Genomic DNA, 19539 nt, shown 5'->3' with positions numbered 1-19539 from the left:
TTAGCTATATGGATTACAATACCAATCAAACGAGTGATTGAAAATAGTTTTAAAATCTATCCAGCTAGTATCACTTTACTTGTTTATATACTTTTTATTGCAGCATTTATTTTGTTTTGGATACTACTTGTAGCAATTCTACGAATAACCAACGATCCATACTTTCTGTTAAAATTATTTCTCTCCCTATTTATAGAAATATGTTTCGTACAAGTTTTTGCTTTTGAAAACAATTAATACTTACTGCTTGTGTTCCAGTTTGTTTAACTACATCCAAGATGGCATCCATATTTAGATAACTCTTACTGGTAGGGGCTGGACCAATGCAATAAGCTTCATCTGCCATCTTTGCATGAACCTATTCATAATCAAAGATAATATACTTAACATTAATTATTTTCTATATGTATATACTAGATAATAAGGAAACATCATATCAAGATCAACAAGACTGAATAAATTTTAACTACATTAACAAATTATTAGATTTTATTCTAGTTTAGTGAATTAGTAATTCTCCATTCAAATAAAACAAAAATGTTGGTTTAAAAAAATTTCTATATTATACAAAAAAAAAGTTTGTATTTTATATAAAAATAAACTTAATCAAAGGCTAAAAATGTGCATTTACATTTGAGTTTCAATAAAACACACTTATGGAATGAAAATAACAAAAGATATTTATCTATTCAACTATTTCCATGTTAATTGAGTATTTCTAATCCCAATTGAACTCACAGCCATGGAGTCAACATCACTATGCACAGCTACAGTTTTTATTCCCATTTCTTTGCAGGTTCGTATAACACGGCAGGCTATTTCTCCTCTATTGGCAATCAATATCTTCTCAAATTTCTGAAAATTATTTCACATAAACATATTTGAAACGTTTTTCAAATAACCATAAAACTAAAAAGACTAACTATACAAAGATGGTTAACTGCAGAGTTTATTTGTTCAATGCTAATTTTGTGAATTAAGAATGGAGGCTACAAAATTTGTAACAAACAAACAAAAAGTTAAAAAAAACACCTTTTCTGTACTAAAAATGATACATTATTATATTTTGTTCTTAAAATGTTAAAATTCAAACACTCATTTAGACTAACCAAGCACACTTTAATTCAGACATCCATGTTATTCAACATTTCTCATAAGTAAAACTCCCTACACTTACAGAAAGTATGAAATATATCAAATAATTATAATTCTGATTTAGTTGTACCATGTGTAGTTTTAATGTTTTGGTGGTTCACCACTGTAGACATAAATGTCATACAAAAACAAATACTACAAAAAAAAATAAATTATAAAGTAAAGATCTTTCATTATTTTTGTGATTTTATGTAGGATAACGAAAAAAACTTACTATCTAAGCTTGAAGCTCACAAAAAAGCAACCACTGAAGAAATGACAAAAAAAAAAAAAAGCAGTTTTCTTCTTTGGGCTTACTAATCATAACAATAAAAGTAACTTTGTACAATTAACTTGTTATCACTTGAAAAATGTGGCAAGTCACTGTTTTCAAGTTATCAATTTCACTTGAACTGCTTTCTGTTATTTAAAAAAAATCAGTAACTGTAGTATTCATAATTTTCCTAATATCTCTTGTCCATATAATGATTAATCATTAATTCTCTTTCCAACTGGGGTTAGTAGATCATATTGGTGGTCTAACCCCCTCCCCCACACATACAAATCAGTGTGTACATATACAACATTAAATAATGCACATCTCCTAAAACCATACCTGCTTGTACAACATTAAAAAATGAAGAATGATATATTACAACACTTTCCTACAAGGAGACATTTATTCAGCTGTTTTTTGTGTAGTTAGTGGTTTTATAAATATCTAAGAAATACTGTGATCTTGTTTTTTTCTAGTTGATCTGTAATATTTTTTCCTTTTATTAATAATCCAAAATAATAGAGAAGTCTTGGACTACATCAACTCACCTATGAAAACTTTAGTTGCAAGGTCTATCTATCAGTTCAACATTGATAGTGTCACTGATAGCTGCGTTTCTAACTCTTGGCCATGTGATTTATTTTTATTCTTGCTTGAACTGTTTTTGAAATTACTTGCAATGAATGCAGCATTATGTTACCTAATTAATACACTGTGAAGATGTTGAAAAAATAAGTATATACTATGTTAATGTTTGCAGTGGGAGTTAGAGGTCTAGCCTTATGAAATAAAGTTGTGGTTACACTTTACAACATACATATAACACCACTTGACAATGAGTATTTAATTTATCTGTCACACTCACTAAAGGTCAATTTTATGTCGTAGGTTTGCACTTTACATCACCACTACTTTTCACAGAGAAACTTTTATCAGATTTTGAGATTTTTACCCATCAACTACATCACAATTCCCAATTTATAAAAGACAAAAAATCTTCAAATCAGTATCCCACTTTTTAAAAAGTTTAACCTTGAAAGTAAATTTACAAGTAGTTTATAAGAATCAGCTCTTACATATATTAATGGTAAGGGGTATGTCCATAACTGTCATCAATTTCACAAGCATAGAAGTTGTAACTGGGGAAAAGGGGGTCAAGTCTATCTGTGTACATTTTAGGAGGAAAAAAGTCATTATTGAGACTTAATCTGTTCTAGTGAATCTTAGGTTTTATAAAAAGCAGGTAACTATATATTTCACTAGCAAAACCAGGACACAAACTGGCAGAAGGGAGACCAAACCACTTTAATAATGACACACTGAATGACAGAATTTTATATTAAATATGAGTCTCCCTTCTTCAAATTTTGCTGCTTACACTTGGAACTGTATACAAGAGATCTATTGTAGTACGTATTGTTATCATCATGTTATTTTTCTTGAAGGTCTTGATACTGTTGTTCTAAGTAAAATGATATGTTGAAATTGTAATGTTTTTCCTATGAAATAATTGTGTATTACTTGTGTCAGTAGTATAAAAAAGTTTAAATACATTTATAACCATTATAAATCCATGTGTTGTAGATTTTACTTTTTATTTAGTCAAATTCCAAAAACTATTCACTTGTACACTTTTGGGAGGGGAAGGGAATGTCTAAAAAAATTGTATGTTTTGTACACTTGTGAAAATGATCACAAATATGGTGACCCCTAACCATAATTTCCTACAAGTCAGAAAACTATCCTCCTAATGACTAACTGAAACAAGGTTTGAAAGAATATCAGAATAATAACCATAATTATTAAACCAGCTGATAAATGCTCTTCAATTCTTTTATAGATGAGTTAGGTAGCATATGCATGGTTAATAACAAAGAAGAAAAAAAAAGGTGAAATGGACACCAACTGTCTATATTAGAATCATATACATAGAGAAAGTCTTAGAAGACTACTAAAGGAGCTAAGGTAGAGAGGACGATGTTTTACGAGACTTTCGTCTCATGTCAGCTGGCACTGGTTTGCACAGGGGATTATTTGGTACCCTGTAGAAGCAAAGTAAGTGTGATTGCCTGGTGGAACAAATGATAAGTTGGCCAATGGTAGCCATCAATTGCTGATTTCGATACCCAAGTCTAAGTTTAGTGACAATTTCATCATGTTGATGCAGAAAGATTCTTTGATTTTTCTTGCTTTCCAGAATTTATTTAAATGAATGCATCTGTAATTGTCTCAAGCCCTTTTATGTTCAATAAACATTACATGTTCTCTTAAGACAAATTTGGTATTTTCATAAGCCTTGCATAGTCTTTGATCAATTCTTTCCAAACTAAACCTGGGCTCAAACCCAAATCTACTTTTTCTTCTATTGATATAAATATTCTACTTTATATGTAGAACCATCTACAAGTATCAAACTTGTGTAACTACTTTCTCTTATCCTTCTTTGTATATTTTTCACTTTACCCAGAGGAAGGCTTCTCTGAATGTTAGGACAATTTTTTTATCCACTTTTGTTTTGGTTGCTTTAAATGTTTTAGTTTTGATTTCAGTTTTTGATATTACCCTTAATTATGTGCTTATAATGCCTCTTACCATGACTTTTGAAGGTCTTTTTTTCATTATTTATTTGTCTGGAGATACTTATAATCTGGTTTAATCCTCTTCTGTATTGTTTCCTATTATAGTACACTCTAATTTTCGGATTTAGCTTTTACTTAGGTATGGGGTTCTTATACTTTCCTTGACTAATGTATATTAGCATTTATTGCCTTACTTAAATAAGTAAACCAGACAAACTGATTAAAGTTATACAACTATTACAGTTAAATTTTACTGCAATCTTAAACTGTTCTACTAATTTACAAACTCAGTTTCAAAACAGAAATGTCAATTGAAAAAACTTATGTTTAACATTTACATAAAATACTTTACCTACATTATTAGCATATTGAAACCCTGTTAAATATCAACACATTAACTTACATCTTCCAATTACTCACCTCTTCATTTGGGTTTATTGGGTCTGCAGTATATATGGTGAATAAGCCATTAGTCGTACACAGTGTTTGTCGAGATAGAAATTCCACTCGCTGAAAGATCAAACCATTTTGATTAAATGTTATATTTAATTGCAATATTTTTTCTATCATATTCCTTTTAGTTCATTAAAAAAAGGGTTAAAACAAAGCATTTATGAACAGCATTCAGATTTGAATCTTATTACTTACAAGTAAAAGCCTAGGAAACTTATAAAGACAAAATGGCATTTTTCACATCAATACCAAAAATAGTACCAATTAAAAAATACATCTGCTTCCTAACTATTTATATACTTAAATATTTTATTGCATTCATTAGCAATTATTTCTTACTAGGCTATTAACTTAAATAGAGGAAAAGCATAGACTTAAGTAGTTTCCTCTCCTAATACACACAATATCATGTAAATAATTTCCAAATTAAGAGCTTTTCCAAACACCCTACTTATTATTCTGTTCAACTATAGCTCATTGAAAATATATAACCTCCTAACCATAAAAATATTTTACAAATCTCTTCAAAAGCTTTTTAACCAACTTAATTACTCCTATGATCTGAAATTCAAATTTCCATTAGTCTCTACCTCTACTGTAAAATAAGGATCTTCAAAGATTAAAGTATCAAGCTTCTTCACAAGATTCTGAACTAGTCCTGGCTACCCTAGGGTTGTACATGTAAACCTTTTAGAACACTTAACCTGTGACCCCAAAACTACAAAACCTTTATTTTTTTCCCCATTCCCATACTTTCCAAAAGCTAGAGTTTTTAACTAGAACTAACATGCAAGCCAAATGTAGAAAACATAATTCACTAGCTTACAGCAAATGAAGCCATACGACATATCAGGAACACAGTTTTTCAACAAACAAAACAGCAAAATATATGTAGCCTTTCCAAGCTACACTTACTTAATAAACTTTGTAAAGAATCAAAGGTAGAAGCACACCACTCAATTGAGGTAATTAGCAGTTAGTCTGAAGTATTTTAAACTTTTGTAAAAAAAAGGGATATGGATATGAACAACTACATTTAATATTTTTTTATGTTTTTATGGGTCCAATTGTTTTCAGTCACCCGTTTTTATTATAAAAAGAGTACAAATAAAACAACGGATAATCCACAACTCATGAAACTATAGAACTGTCTTAGCTGAAGATAACTCTACCATTTATTATGATGAGGTATCAACACTATCAATCCCATCAACACCTCAATCAGATCCCCTCAATCTTTTCTCTTTTCAAGAGAAAACTTAAAAGACCTTAACCTATTATTGTATAACAGCTTTTCCATCACAGGTATCATCCTATTAGACCTCCTCTGAACTTTTTCCAATAAATCATTGTCCCTTCTAAGGAGCCCATAAATGAGCATAATGCTACAAATGTGGCCTAAATAGTTGCCTGTGCAAAGAAATTATAACCCCTTTAGATATTCAGTAGGGCTGCCCCCTAATAGTCGACCAAACCGTTAGTCCATGAGAAGAGTAGTAGTCAACCAAGTTTTCATTGGTCGATTAGTTGAAGAAAAATACAAAAAAAACCTCAAACTCCATTCGGGAGCTGCGCCTTGTCGTTAAAGAGTTATTAGACTATGTCAGGCAAACAATCATCCAAAGTGTGGGATCATTTCGAGCGTGTAAAGGATGACCCCAAGAAGGTGACATGCAAAATCTGCATGCAAAGATTCGCCTATCATTCGTCGACCTCAAACATGACTTATCATCTGAAACATGAAAGTAGCCTAATGTTATTATTCCATTATGCTAAATAATTAATGGCCTAATTGTGTGGCGGCCTGGGAGAACCCGTCGGATATCGCTGCCACTCAGATATTTCAATCCCTATACTTTACCATGGTGTATACAGTTTTTAAGAAAACAAATGGGATATTGTCCATTTTTAAGCATTTGTGTACATCAGATAGTTACGAAAGTGAGCTGGCCAGCTGCTTGCTAACGAAACTTAACATTCTGGCATCCAGCCAGCCAGGCCAGGAGCTGGCTTGCTAGAGTTGCGATGGCTACAACACTGATAAAATTACATTAATCGCACTCAGTACCAAAATAGTTAGCTAGCAAGCAGACCAGTAGTAGAAGTCTGTTACTTACAATCACCAAAGCTGGTGTGTATTCGCATTTTGTGATCCACTTTGTTAATCCACAACACAAAGCAAAGATGTTTGATTACTTTGGCTATTCCTTGGCATTCAACGTCACTGCTCAACTTATCAGCAGGCCAAAATCACATGAAAAGTGAGCTATTAAGACATTATGTAGTGCTCCCTTTCCATGCCTTTGTTTCAGATTTGTTGGATTTTGATAGCTTTGGATATGCAGTTTAGAAACTGTTATGGAGTGCGAGCTATACTGTGGTCCTAATTTAACTTTACATTTCAGTTTATTCCAATTTCTTCCTTTCTTTCACCCACTTGCCATCACATCAGATCATAAGCATAAAAGCAGGAAACCGTTAACAGATTTTACGTCGTTAACCTATTTTTAAAAGTTTTAATGGATAAATCAAAAAGTGTCATTTGGACAGAAACTATTGACACTTATAAAACGAATAGCTCCGGTCATGCTAGCTGGTTTTCTCCTACTTCCTTGCCCACTCACCATGAATCCATAATAAAGACAGTTGTCAAAGAGAGAGAGAGAGAGATGGTAGCCAGGATAGCAAGTGGTTCATTATTTAAATGAGTTATCATTGACTAATATGGATATGGTTCCAAGCAGCTCTGAATTGAGAGAGTTAATCCTTGATTATTTCACCAGTACTCCGTGAATTTGCATTAATGTTTCTTGGCGTTTTCTTTTTCTCTAGCACTTCTCAATTGAATTCGTTTAACTTTTAAAATCAACTTGAATAATTCTTATTCAGTTAGGTGATTAATATGTCTAATTGTTATGTATTTAACTCAAAGGATACTTTAAAGGTGCTGTTCCACTTTATTAATACAATGGCAATCAGTTCTAAAAGAACCAAGCTTAGTGTTGTTTTCCTCTTATACATCTAAATGGAATTAGAATAGAATGAAATAGACTGTTTAATGCCATTTTTCTCACTTTCTACCTTTAGACAAAAGAAGGCTTTAAAATCTTATATCTTTGGCTCTGATTGAGATATCTCAGTAATTCAAAAAAATGTGAATAGGGAATATTCTCAATTTTGTAGAACTATGAACAACTAAAGAAGTTGAAATTTCACCATGTGAAAGGTTTTCCAAGACCGCCACACAATTAACATTAACGAATTGCAAAGTTAAGGCTATATGCAGCTAAATAAATATGTTATCATATGCACTATTAGGCTTATCCAAGTGTTCATGGGGACTGGGGAAGCTAAATCACCTCGCTTACTGCATGTTTAACTTCATGTGCATTTCTCTCTATAGGCACATCCACTACACTGTGAAGATGACTCCCTAGCCTCAATTTCATTTTTGCAGCTGACATTGACTCAGAAAACACTAGTTATGAGACCCCTCTTTCCGAGAACAGGAAGAGAGATATTACGGACAGAATAGCAGATTTTTTTGCACTTGACATGAGACTAGTCAACATCGTTAGCGGTGAAGGTTTCAAGCAAATGGTCAAATTCCTCGAGCCAGGGTACAATGTTCCCCAGTGTGACACCGTAATGCACAGCATAACAAGCAAGTACAACACAACTAAAGAATTAGTTTTGAAGAAAATTAAAAGTTGTACAGCAGTCAGCTTCACAACAGACATATGAACCTCTAACCAGATAGAGGGTAACATGACAGTTACTGCACACTTTATTTCTGAAGATTGGTGACTACATTCATTCGTGTTGGAAACAAAAGTGTTGGAGGTGAGCCACACAGCTGCCAACATAGCAATGTGACTCGGTGGCTCTGAAACAAGATCCCATCGAACCATTGCTGCTGGCAGATGCTTTGTGGGGCATTTCAAGAAAAGTGGCAAGGCTACAGCAGTTCTTACTGAAAGACAAAAGCAACAGAAAGTGGCTAAACACAAACTCATCTAAGATGTCTTGACACGATGGAACTCTATGTACTTCATGCTGAAGCTCCTTCTGGAACACAGGTGGCCGGTTACAGCTGTGCTTTCTGACCACGGTACCACCCAACGGTTTGACAGAGATCTGGATATCACAACTGCCCATTGCAGGACAGCAAAAAACATTGTCTCGATGCTGAAACTTGTGATCACTCTCACAGAGCTGCTCTTGCAGGATGTAAATGCATCTCTGTCTGTCATGCTAATAAATATGGAGATGCCACTAGTTGCTGCGCAATGATGACAGCAAGACCACGAAAGCACTGAAGAGAAAACTAACCGAAGAACTTGACAAGAGATGGGAGCTCTCAGGGAGTTTCGAGACCAGCATATATATCCAAGCTGCTGTCCTAGGCCCACGTTTGTCATTCCTCGATGCAGAGAAACAGAATGAGGCATACTTGACAGAGTCAGATCTGGCTGAGAGTTTATCTCCAGCAGAAGCTGCTCAGAGAGAGGATTGTGACAGCAGTACAGAGGAAAGTGAGCGTGCACCAAAGAAGAAAAGGGAAAAGCAGCAGGAGATATCCATGCTGATGGCTACTGATGAAGAGCAGCAGACAGAAGGAGAGAACAATGAAAACGAAATTAAGATATACTTGGAGGACCGAACAAAGGTTTATTCGGGGCCACTGACATGGTGGGAATAAAATGAGGAATGCTATTCTAAGCTTGCCAGAGCAGCTAAGCACGTGCACTCCATCCCTTCCATGTCCACGGCATCGGAGTGCATCTTCTCGAAGGCCGGCTTCATTGTGAGCAAAACACGGAGCTCACTTCTACCCAACAACGGGGACAAACTCGTGTTCCTTTCTCATAATATGAGAAGACTGAGATAGGAGGAAAAAAAACAGTGACAGTGAGTCAGGTAGTATAATATAATAAACACACCTTTGTTCAGTTTGTTGTTGCTATAGGCTAATTGATAATTCGTTTGGCCTGTTGTGAAAAAAAAAAGTGTTTTTTTTGTTCCATTTTGGTTTGCATTCTGACCTCAGAAAAAAATTGAAAGTTTTCATTCCATGTTTAGGCTAATTCTCCATAGGCCTGATTACTTTAGCACTGATATTTCTCTTTTAAATGTTTCAGTTTGCTATATATTTATTTTTGAGTTTGTTTATATAATTTATATTTATTTACATTTTAAAAAGAAACAAAAATATTTTTTCAATTTAATTTTTTAACAAAAGGCTGTTTTTTTATTTATCATTTGTTTTATAAGTTATTGTGTTGGTGTTGTGATGTTATACTGTGTTGAAATAAATTAACAAAATGTTCAGTGTCCTCGCTGGTTGTTCCGACACATTCAGAATCATTACCCCTTTTGCCATTAGCATTGTCATTAACAGGCAGCTCACTTCATGCGTGCGCTTGTAAAATTTATATCTTAAAGGCTCATTATTACAGTTTTGTATTTCTCTGTAATGTAGCACAGTGTTAACAACATTCTTTCTCAGCCCTGGAACTCAAACCATTTTCTGATGCCCCCAAAAATATATATTTAAATAATTAGATTAATATCATAAACTTTAGATGACTAGTCGACTAGGAAAATCTTTGGTCGGGGGCAGCCGTAATATTCAGTATTTCTGTATATAAAACCTAAAATCATATTTACCTTACCACTAGCAACAGCACATTACGTGGATGGTTTAAAAGACTGTTCAACTAGAACAACACATTTTTTCTTCCATAACACTGTTATTTATTCTGATTAAAATTATGCATGCAACTGAAAATATGATATCCTACATGTGTTATCTTGCATTTATCAAAATTAAAAGCTGTCTGCCATTTATTCACACAACTAGCTAAATAATTTAAATCCTTTTAGTAAAGCAGAGGCATCCATCTCATAGCCAGTAACCCCCAAGACCTTAATATCATCAGCAAATTTTAAGTAATTTAATGACAATTACTTCATCTATACCACTGATGTAAATCAAAAAGAGCAAAGGTACTAACACTTAGCCCTAAGGTACCCTGCTTGTGACATTAATCCAGTTTGACTGAACTCCATTTGTAACAACCCTTTGCTTTCTTCCATCCAGCCACTTTTCTACTTCATGAGTCAACTTTTCCCTACACCTACAGATATATTTTTAACAAGCCTTATAAGTGGAATCTAGTCAAACACTTTAAAAACAGATATATCAAACCCACATGTTTATCCTCATCAACATAAACAGTAACTTATTCAAAGAACATCAAAAGATTTGTAAGGCAAGAGTTTCCCTAGTGAAACCATGCTGACTATTCAAAAGTGGAGTAATATTAGCCATCTTCCAATCTTCTGGCACCTGCCCACTATTCAAGGGCTTGGAAAAAATAGTAGCTATTGGCTCACATATCCAGTCTTTAACCTCTTTCAAAACCCTTGGGTAAATATTATCTGGTCCAGGAGACTTATCATTCTTTACACTTCACAATTTTTTTGAACAATCTTAGAATTAACTTTCTGTATACAGACTCAAGAATTTTGACTTAAATTTTAACCATTATGTAAGCATACATACTATAACTTTTAATGTTGTAAGTGTATTTTCACAAATTTGGCAAGCATTCAGTACACATCAGAAGTCCCTTGTATACAAAATCAATTTTTAAATTATTTTTTTAAGAAATTACTGAATTTATGGAATCTAACTCAGACTCTTTACTAGTATAAGTGCAGGGTTAAGTTTAAAAATAATTTTTTTCACTTTACAGTTTCCAAATTTCATTTGCATAACTTCAAGAAATTATTCAATAAATATCAAAAGTTTTTTCAGTAAAACTTTACATTTTTTCTGTTACTTTCTCTATCTTAAGATTGTATAAAGATTGTCCATTTGACCAACCTCTTAAACACCATAAAATAAATGCTAAATAAATCTAGATTACCATTTTTTTCTTTCTAGAACAACTGCATATTTTTATAGGCAATTGTATGGTATTTATTCTTACAGACAAACCTAGTTCAAGTCTCTCAGTCATTTCAATTTATTGCTTTACTGCCACTTGGATTAATGCCAAAGCATATTATCACAATGAGGAAGCTTTTGTAAACACAACATTGAATTATTGCATGCTGTATGTACCAAACACACTAGTGCTATCAAGAATTTAACAATTTTTTAAATCTAACCTAATAAGTTTAATTTTTTACATTTTAGTTACTTTTATAGCAATAAATAAAAAATACACATAAAAAACAAGAAATTTAGCCCTTACATGTAGGTCTTTCATTTTCTTGCTCTTGAAGTCTCATGAAAGTTAACCCTTTTTTTTGGACACGTGTTGCTAGTACTTAATTTTAATTTATTTCAAATACGCAATTTAGAAGACAAAATATCAACCCATAATAAAAAACAATTTCCGAAAACTATTATAATTTATCTGGCTTTATAACTATGCTATATGTGCATTAAAATATTTTCCTTACTTGGTTGAGATGATAGCACACTAGGAATATGATGCAGAATAACTCAAAATCAATCACGAGAACAAGCTAAGCTAAGGTAAGCAGTAAATTAAATGTTTTCTTTCACTGGATACAAATAATCTAATAGCAAATGTCAAAGAATTATTCATATCTTTTAAAGACAACATGTGATTGGAGAGGCATGATGTATTTCAGTTTATGGTATACAAGTCATTAGAGCAGGTTTGGGGATATATAATATATAAGTAAGCCCTTGAAAACTTAAAAAAAAATATAAAATGCACGATTCAGAGCAGGAAGTGTTATGTGATACATAAAAGTGAAAATTTAGAATATATTTAAATATTTCCTTTTGAAATTAAAACTTTTATAATACTAAAACTTAAATTATAAACTATATTTTGATATATACATTGATAATAAAGTAGTTTAATTAAATTTCAATGTAACTTTGTAAAAAGGTTGTGATATGCACACTTTGACCTGCCCACATCTAGAGGATTAATGAGATAATCTTGTTTCCACCTGGCAACTGTTTAGGTTGAGGAATATTGCATAAATCATCGTTGGTGGTAAAAAAAAACTGAAGAAAAAGCAATCTCATAATCTTCAGAAATGACCCTTTATTATTATGGTAACATCATCAGGGACCACAATGTGAAATATACACAGTCTGACACTGACATAGTAAAAACAGTGACAGTTTAATGATAAATATAGAAAAGGTATCTATTGTAGTCTGCTAGTTTATTTTTAGCACCACAATTACTCTAAATGTGAGCTAACTTCAACCGACTGAAATGATACACTCATCCAAATGGAGGAAGTCAACTTGCTCTTTTTCATTCACAACTCATATATATGAGGATTCATGGAATTCTTCAAGCCTGATATTTTAATGGGTCAGTAAACAAAACGTTTATAGAACAATGACATTATCTTTGTCAGTATTACTACTGTTCTCTAGTAGAAACTATTTTAAACATTACAGACTTTGTTTACAAGGCTCCAACATCTGTGGTAAGCTAAAGATCTGTTTAAAAGTCATTATTTTATTCATTAATGCCCTTACAAATACAACACATATTTCAAACATTAAGTTAAATTAATGCTTGTTGAATTTAAAGCAAGTTCTATGTCTCTCACCACCAGAAATTAGCAGCAAATAAAAAGTCAAAGGTTAATGGTTTGTACTCTGAAGATCTTGGTAAATCTTCTGACCTGGTACTTGGGTGTTGTTTTACTTTTCTAGTTATTGCCATAAAACAGGTACAATGAACCACTATCAACAATTAAACCTGGGTGATTAATGGAAATTCCTAATTAATCAATACCATTCAAGTAATTGAATATCCTAAAAGGAGACTAATCTTCTTATTTTCAGCCTCATTTGAGTTTTTTTTAAAGATTTTTGAACAATCCTTCCCTTAACCCTTTCCAGATGGGTCAAAGATGAAAGGCCATGTCATCTTGTTTGTAGACTTGCATTCAAAATTTTATTGAACTACTATTTCTTGAATTTATGTCAATAAGTTTGGTATCAAACTGTATACTATAATTAAAATTTTAGAACTATACATTACTCAATTTCTTAATTTAAAAGTAAATATTTAAAAAACACAGATAAAGATTGATTTTTTGTGTCATGTGGTATGTTGAATGCAGCACTGGTTCAAATTAGATGTTTATGAAGTCAAAATACTAAGTCTCAAATTAATGATATTGACAAGCTAGAATATAAAATAAGGTTTTTACCTTTTCTATTTGCTAAGATATCGCTCATGTAATAAATCAAACACAGCGGCACCCTGTCCACCTCTTTCCATTTTTGGAAACACTCCCTAAAATATATTTACTTCTATATGTGACATGAATAACAAATTGTAAGCACAGAATGTCCCCCTAGTGGATTTCTCAGCCTTTCTAGCATGGCTAGCACCATTTCTTTCTTTTGAACCAAGATTTCAATGAAGTACGTTGTGTCTTTAATCTGCTCGAAATTTCATATTTTTTTTTTAGAGTAAAATACATCTCAGTTACTAAGCTGGATAAATTATAGTTGAATTCTATGATATCGATGTAGTAATTTACAATTTTTTAGTTATTCAAATGTATATATATATAAAACCTAAAAAACATATTTTGTTTAAAATCCTCCATGTGCAAAATTTTTAAAGGCTTAGCAATCTATGTCAAGCAGTAACCAAGTGCAAAGGTCATAAGTAGAAGAGATAGTTGTTTGCTTTACTTCTTTATTTACTTTTCTATGTTTTAAGAAAAATATGTTTAAAAACTTATTTCAAAATAGCAATAATCTATATACATATATAATGATTATTAATTGAAATATGACTATTTTACAAAATACTACTCTACTAAAACACAGCCAAGGCAAGTTACTTTGTACAGACCAAAGGTCAGTTTTATGTTATTTGATACAGTAACATGAGTGCACAAGAGCCACGTCATTGTAACTTCTGTATTGTTAGCCAGGCACGGGTGAAAGGACAATAAATTAAAATAATAAATATATATAAATGTATAATGTTATGAGATTTAAGCTATTTCATCTAAACATTTATGTTTTGTGTTCATTCTAGAAGGAAAGAGGAATAATTCCCTAAATTTTTTTATGGTTGTTGCGAGATTGTTCAAATCTACCAAACCCGTACAGAGATTAATTACTGAAAATACAAGATAGAATATATAGTTTTTTCTTAAGAAATGTCTGATATCTATACGGACATTATCAAGATTTTGCATATGAAATTTCAAAATTTTAATCTTAAAATGAAAATTACTTTGCATGATAGATAGACAAGATGTGAAAAAAAAAGGCATGAGAGAAACATTGCTTTACAAACCTTGTGACTTAATAAAAAATTAGATATTTTGCATATGAAAGCAATGTAATGTTTACTGATAATCTATCAAATTTTGTTAATGTTCACTTACTGATTTAAAAGTTATAGCATGAAAATTATGACAAGCACAAAATGGTTATGAGGTCGTCACGTTGACAAACCCTGTATCAATACGAGTTAATATGATACAACTCTTCAGGTATGACAATTTAGGATAAAGTTTCTTTTTTAATCCACAACTGTTGTACATGAAAATGTATCACAGATGTAAAATAGTACAAAACCTCTAATAAGCTGAAAATATAACTAATACTATTAGTTGTATTTTCAGCTTGTTACAGGTTTTGTAATAGCATTCAGTGGACTTCTCCCTCCAAATTTTCACAAAACTACTAAAACTAAATAAACCAATTCTTTCTTACAAATAGTAATCCTTAAATTTGATTTGATAAAGCTGGTAAAGACTCTTGTCACATTATGTGAATAGATAATATCTAATTCACTAAAAAAAATTCTCAATCCTAGCAAAAACAGTTAGATGCTTATCATTTGGCAAGAAAACTTGTGATGATACTAGATTACGTGTTTGCAAAGATTAAAATGATTTAGAAGTTGAAAATTTATGACTTAAGAAATATTAGAATCATAGTAACATGAAAAAGTCTTTCATTACAGGTGTTTTAGAATTTTTTTTCTAATTATACCATCATTTTAAAAAATTGATTAATAACTGTATAAATATAAAAAGCATCCTAAGCTTTTAAGTAAGAAATTCTTGATATGGACAGAAGCTCAGAAATATTAGTATGTTTACATTTTAAAGTGCAATATGTGTATGCTGAGAAATCAATAAATCAAACTCCTAAAATCATACAGTACTAAGGAGTGTTTAAATTGTATGTGGTGACAGCCAGAATTTAGTTTTCCTTTTTCAGTGCTTCTTATCTAGATAGGCTAATCATAATTCATCATAAGTCATCATTATTTATTTCTTCAGATGCAGGCATCTGTTTGCAACTAATCATTACAAATATTATTATACACACACCTTCTATTAATAATAACTTACAAGGGTCCCAATTACACACACACACACACACACACATATATATATATATATATATATATATATAGTTATATACAGTATATGATACAACTCAACAGTCATCTGCTTTGAAAAAGATGTTTATTGTTGACTGGCTTGTGACACTGTTTTATGTTAACAACTGTAAATATATAACATCAATATTTGCTGACCTGGAGTATATAAATAATTAACTGCTGTTAGTAATTTACTACCGATTTTGCAGGCATTACTATGTAGGTTTTTATCTACTGGTGCCTAATTAGATTCATTGCTCTGTTCATGAATGCTACTTGTTTAGTGTTCACGAATTGTCTTGTGTAAATCATCTTTGTGTTAATAAAGAGTTTGCAGAATTATTCTATGTGTTGTTATTGATCTAATCAAGGCTGTTTTTGATAACCTAGATGTGCATAGTTTGGAACAAGATCATCACAATATGTTAATGACTTAACAGTATTACATACTTATACTATTATTATGAGACTTCATATTAAATGAGCAAGTTATTCAGCAATAAAACTTTTTTCCGAAAAAGTAAGTAATAATGAATATTAACTTCCCATAACTTATTTCTTATTGAAGCAATTTTTACCCAAGTAACAGTATCACACATTGTTAGAACATAGTAATCTGTATCTAGTATTTCTGACAAACACATTTAACTCTTTCACACCCAGAAGGATACTACCTGTCTGACATGCAAATTTACACAGTGAATTAAAGAAACTGTAAAAACTTGTAGTTGATTTTCCACACATTAAAATAAAACAAACAAAAATTCTGTGTTAAAATTTATTCAATAAGAAGCTTTTTTCCATTTAACTTTATACCTAAAATATTTTTGAAAATTACACATTTTTTGGGTTTATTTCAGTGTGTTCCTAACAAAATCATTAGGGTTTGTAAGGTTTTCTGAGCATAATAAGGCACTCAAAGGCTCCCTAGAAGGAAAGTCATAACAGTTTTGAAATAATTAGCATTAACTTGTCCTTGCAACTTCAATACATCAATTTATCACCAATCACAGTTTCTCAAATTTGCTTGTCATTAGAGCTGGGCAATTAATCCAATTACTAATAAGCACTGATTACATCGATTAACATCCCACAAAATAATCAATTAGCTAAAATTGTGATTAAAATTTAAATCTGTTGTAGTCAAATATGTCTTTCTAATTATTACTCTTCTGAATTATTCCAACAATCCGAGTAATTGAAATATTGCTATTAAATTTGTTGTTAAACATACAACTATACAATGATCAACATATGCTCTGCCAACCATAGGTATCAAACCCCAAATTTAGCATTACAAGTTTTATGTTTATTTTTTGAGCCATCTCATGTGAAAATAATCTATTAGTGATAAATGTGATCAATTAATGAAACTGGCAATTAATCAATGAGCAAATTCCACTAATTGCCAGCTCTACATTTTACATTAATATCAAATAATCCTGTCAAAATATTTTAAAACTTCTATAAATGTAAGAACTTAAAAACAAAAACTGGGTAATTCATTTTTTGATTTTTTCACATCTTGGTGTTTAGTTGAACTTGAAGAAGTCAAGAACAGAATTGCATACAAAAGCATTTTTCTGGTTCATCGTTTACAGATAAATCTAACAGTAACTCAAGTTGAGTAACATAATTGAGTAAAATAAAGTCGTAGTTAGAGGAAATTATCGATTATGTTAATATGTACAGTTTTACTTTTAGTATTTTTACATAAAAATCAAAACAAAAAATTGCCAAAGACAAACAATATCAAATGAACAATTCAATTTTATAAGAAACTACAAACCTAACACTCAGTATGTGTAACTTAATTATACATTTTAACACTATGTGTTAATTTTCAGTTTCAAAATGTAAAAACTTAGATACAGGAAAAAAAAATGTCTTGCCAAACTACATCACTGTCAAGGTGAGTCAAATGATACAATCTAGCCAAGGTCGCACGTGTCGGGATTTTGTTACTGAGTTAGACTAACGAAGCCTAGCCCTTGGTAATTATATAAATCAATACACTATGTGCAATTATAAACATTGAAGTAATATAACTGCATTACAGTTTTATATTTTATTTCTCGTACATTACCTTAGTTGTCTTGAAGAAGTCAAATGACGAAAAACGGCGGCAAGTAAAAACAGATCTCAACACCAAACTCGCCATAGTTAACTTCTGACGTCCAAATAAGCCAACAAGTCAAACACACTCACAAACCTCCACTGCGCGAAGTGTATTAGATCACATCGTAGTATACATAGAGTTAGGTAACTTAACCGTTGCTCAAAGGTGACGCTCTCATCAAATGTACAAAGCAAATTCACAATCTGTATTTTATATTTTTATAAAAGTAACTATTCTAGCTTTTTAATTCACACTTTAAATATACTTATTTATTTATCCAACATGTTATTGGCAGTGGAACATATTTGAATTAGGAGCACATTATTTACTATACTAACTGTGACCATTGAACTGAAAACTAAAACATCGATTTTTCATGGTTGTTATACATAGTTCCTGTTTTTGACTAATTTTTCGGAAAACGTAACTTATTGATAAAGCAAAACACGAACGTGGTGATAGGAAGCATTTATTAAACGTTTCAAAATCATCAAAATTCCATCATCAGTAATCTAGAGGTACAAAACAAACAAACAATATTTGAAATTGCAACAGAAATATGATATACATAAGAAGTAAACAATTTGAATATACAAATTATAACAGTAGAAACTGAAAAAAAAGTGGCACCAATGAAATAGTTAAATTTAAATATTGTTATGTCTCCGTTTGTTAATTAATTTTCCGCAACTTCGTTCCGACGAAACTTTAACGACACAAGTCTTTACTTAATAAAACTGGTTCATTCTTTCCGAATATAACTTTACCGATACACTCAACTTCAACAATCGCGCTAAACAAACGCTATAACAACGAAAGTGCTCAATAATACTTCTGACTGCAGATCAATTACTCACTGTCTATACACACATTACATTCCCCTTCTTTTATATACCCGACTACCCTATATCTAGTAAATACTAGAGCATTCACCAAAGTACAGGATAGTTCTAGAAACGTGGCGTCACAGTAGTCATGTGACTCGCTGACGCAACACTGCCCCCTCCTTAATATTGTTCATCCCGAAAAATAACCACATATGATAAACCAATAACAATTAACAATAACTTAATTAACTGTACAGAATTACAAACACAAAATTACAATTCAACAAAGTCTCTCAATTTTACGGGACGTATCTTCTTCTGTACTGGTCTCCGTCTCATTGGCTTCTGCTTCATGTGGGGTTCATCCGCTTCATCAGTAAATGTCCCATCATTGGTAACAGTCACATCAGTGGTAGTAACTTCACCAAGAGCTTCACCGTTTCCCTTCTCAAAACTGAGTAGAGTTTCTTCTTCAACGGTGGCTTCTTCAGGTGGCACGTCTTCGGCAGCGTCATTTGTTCTGTTGTCCACTTCGTCCCAACTGAAATGTCCTGGACCATGATAACGCCAAAGTCTGTTGGCATGTGCCACTTTTGGCTTACCTCGCTGACCACATTTTACCCGGAAAGTCACGTCTGAGAGATGATCCACTATGTCATTTGGGCCTTCCCATGGAGAATACAACTTAGGAGACTTCCCTTGGTCTTCC

General features: G+C 31.9%; 1 protein-coding gene across 1 annotated transcript in view; it reads right to left on the bottom strand.

Annotated features, from left to right (window-relative positions):
* Positions 1-18128, bottom strand: part of LOC106462815 (propionyl-CoA carboxylase alpha chain, mitochondrial-like) — a 56513-nt gene extending 38385 nt beyond the window's left edge. Inside the window, exons 1-4 of the mRNA XM_013922775.2 lie at positions 17971-18128; positions 4411-4500; positions 739-855; positions 245-358 (exon numbers count right to left, since the gene is read on the bottom strand). Coding sequence (XP_013778229.1) covers positions 245-358; positions 739-855; positions 4411-4500; positions 17971-18045 — 396 coding nt within the window. The 5' untranslated portion in view covers positions 18046-18128. The remainder of the gene's footprint in view (positions 1-244; positions 359-738; positions 856-4410; positions 4501-17970) is intronic.
* Between the last annotated feature and the right edge of the window lie 1411 nt (positions 18129-19539).

The sequence above is a fragment of the Limulus polyphemus genome, unplaced genomic scaffold, assembly GCF_000517525.1.
Source record: "Limulus polyphemus unplaced genomic scaffold, Limulus_polyphemus-2.1.2 Scaffold1258, whole genome shotgun sequence".
Lineage (NCBI taxonomy): Eukaryota > Metazoa > Arthropoda > Merostomata > Xiphosura > Limulidae > Limulus > Limulus polyphemus.
Note: the sequence above shows the minus strand (reverse complement) of the source record. Positions and strands in the feature narration are given on the sequence as shown.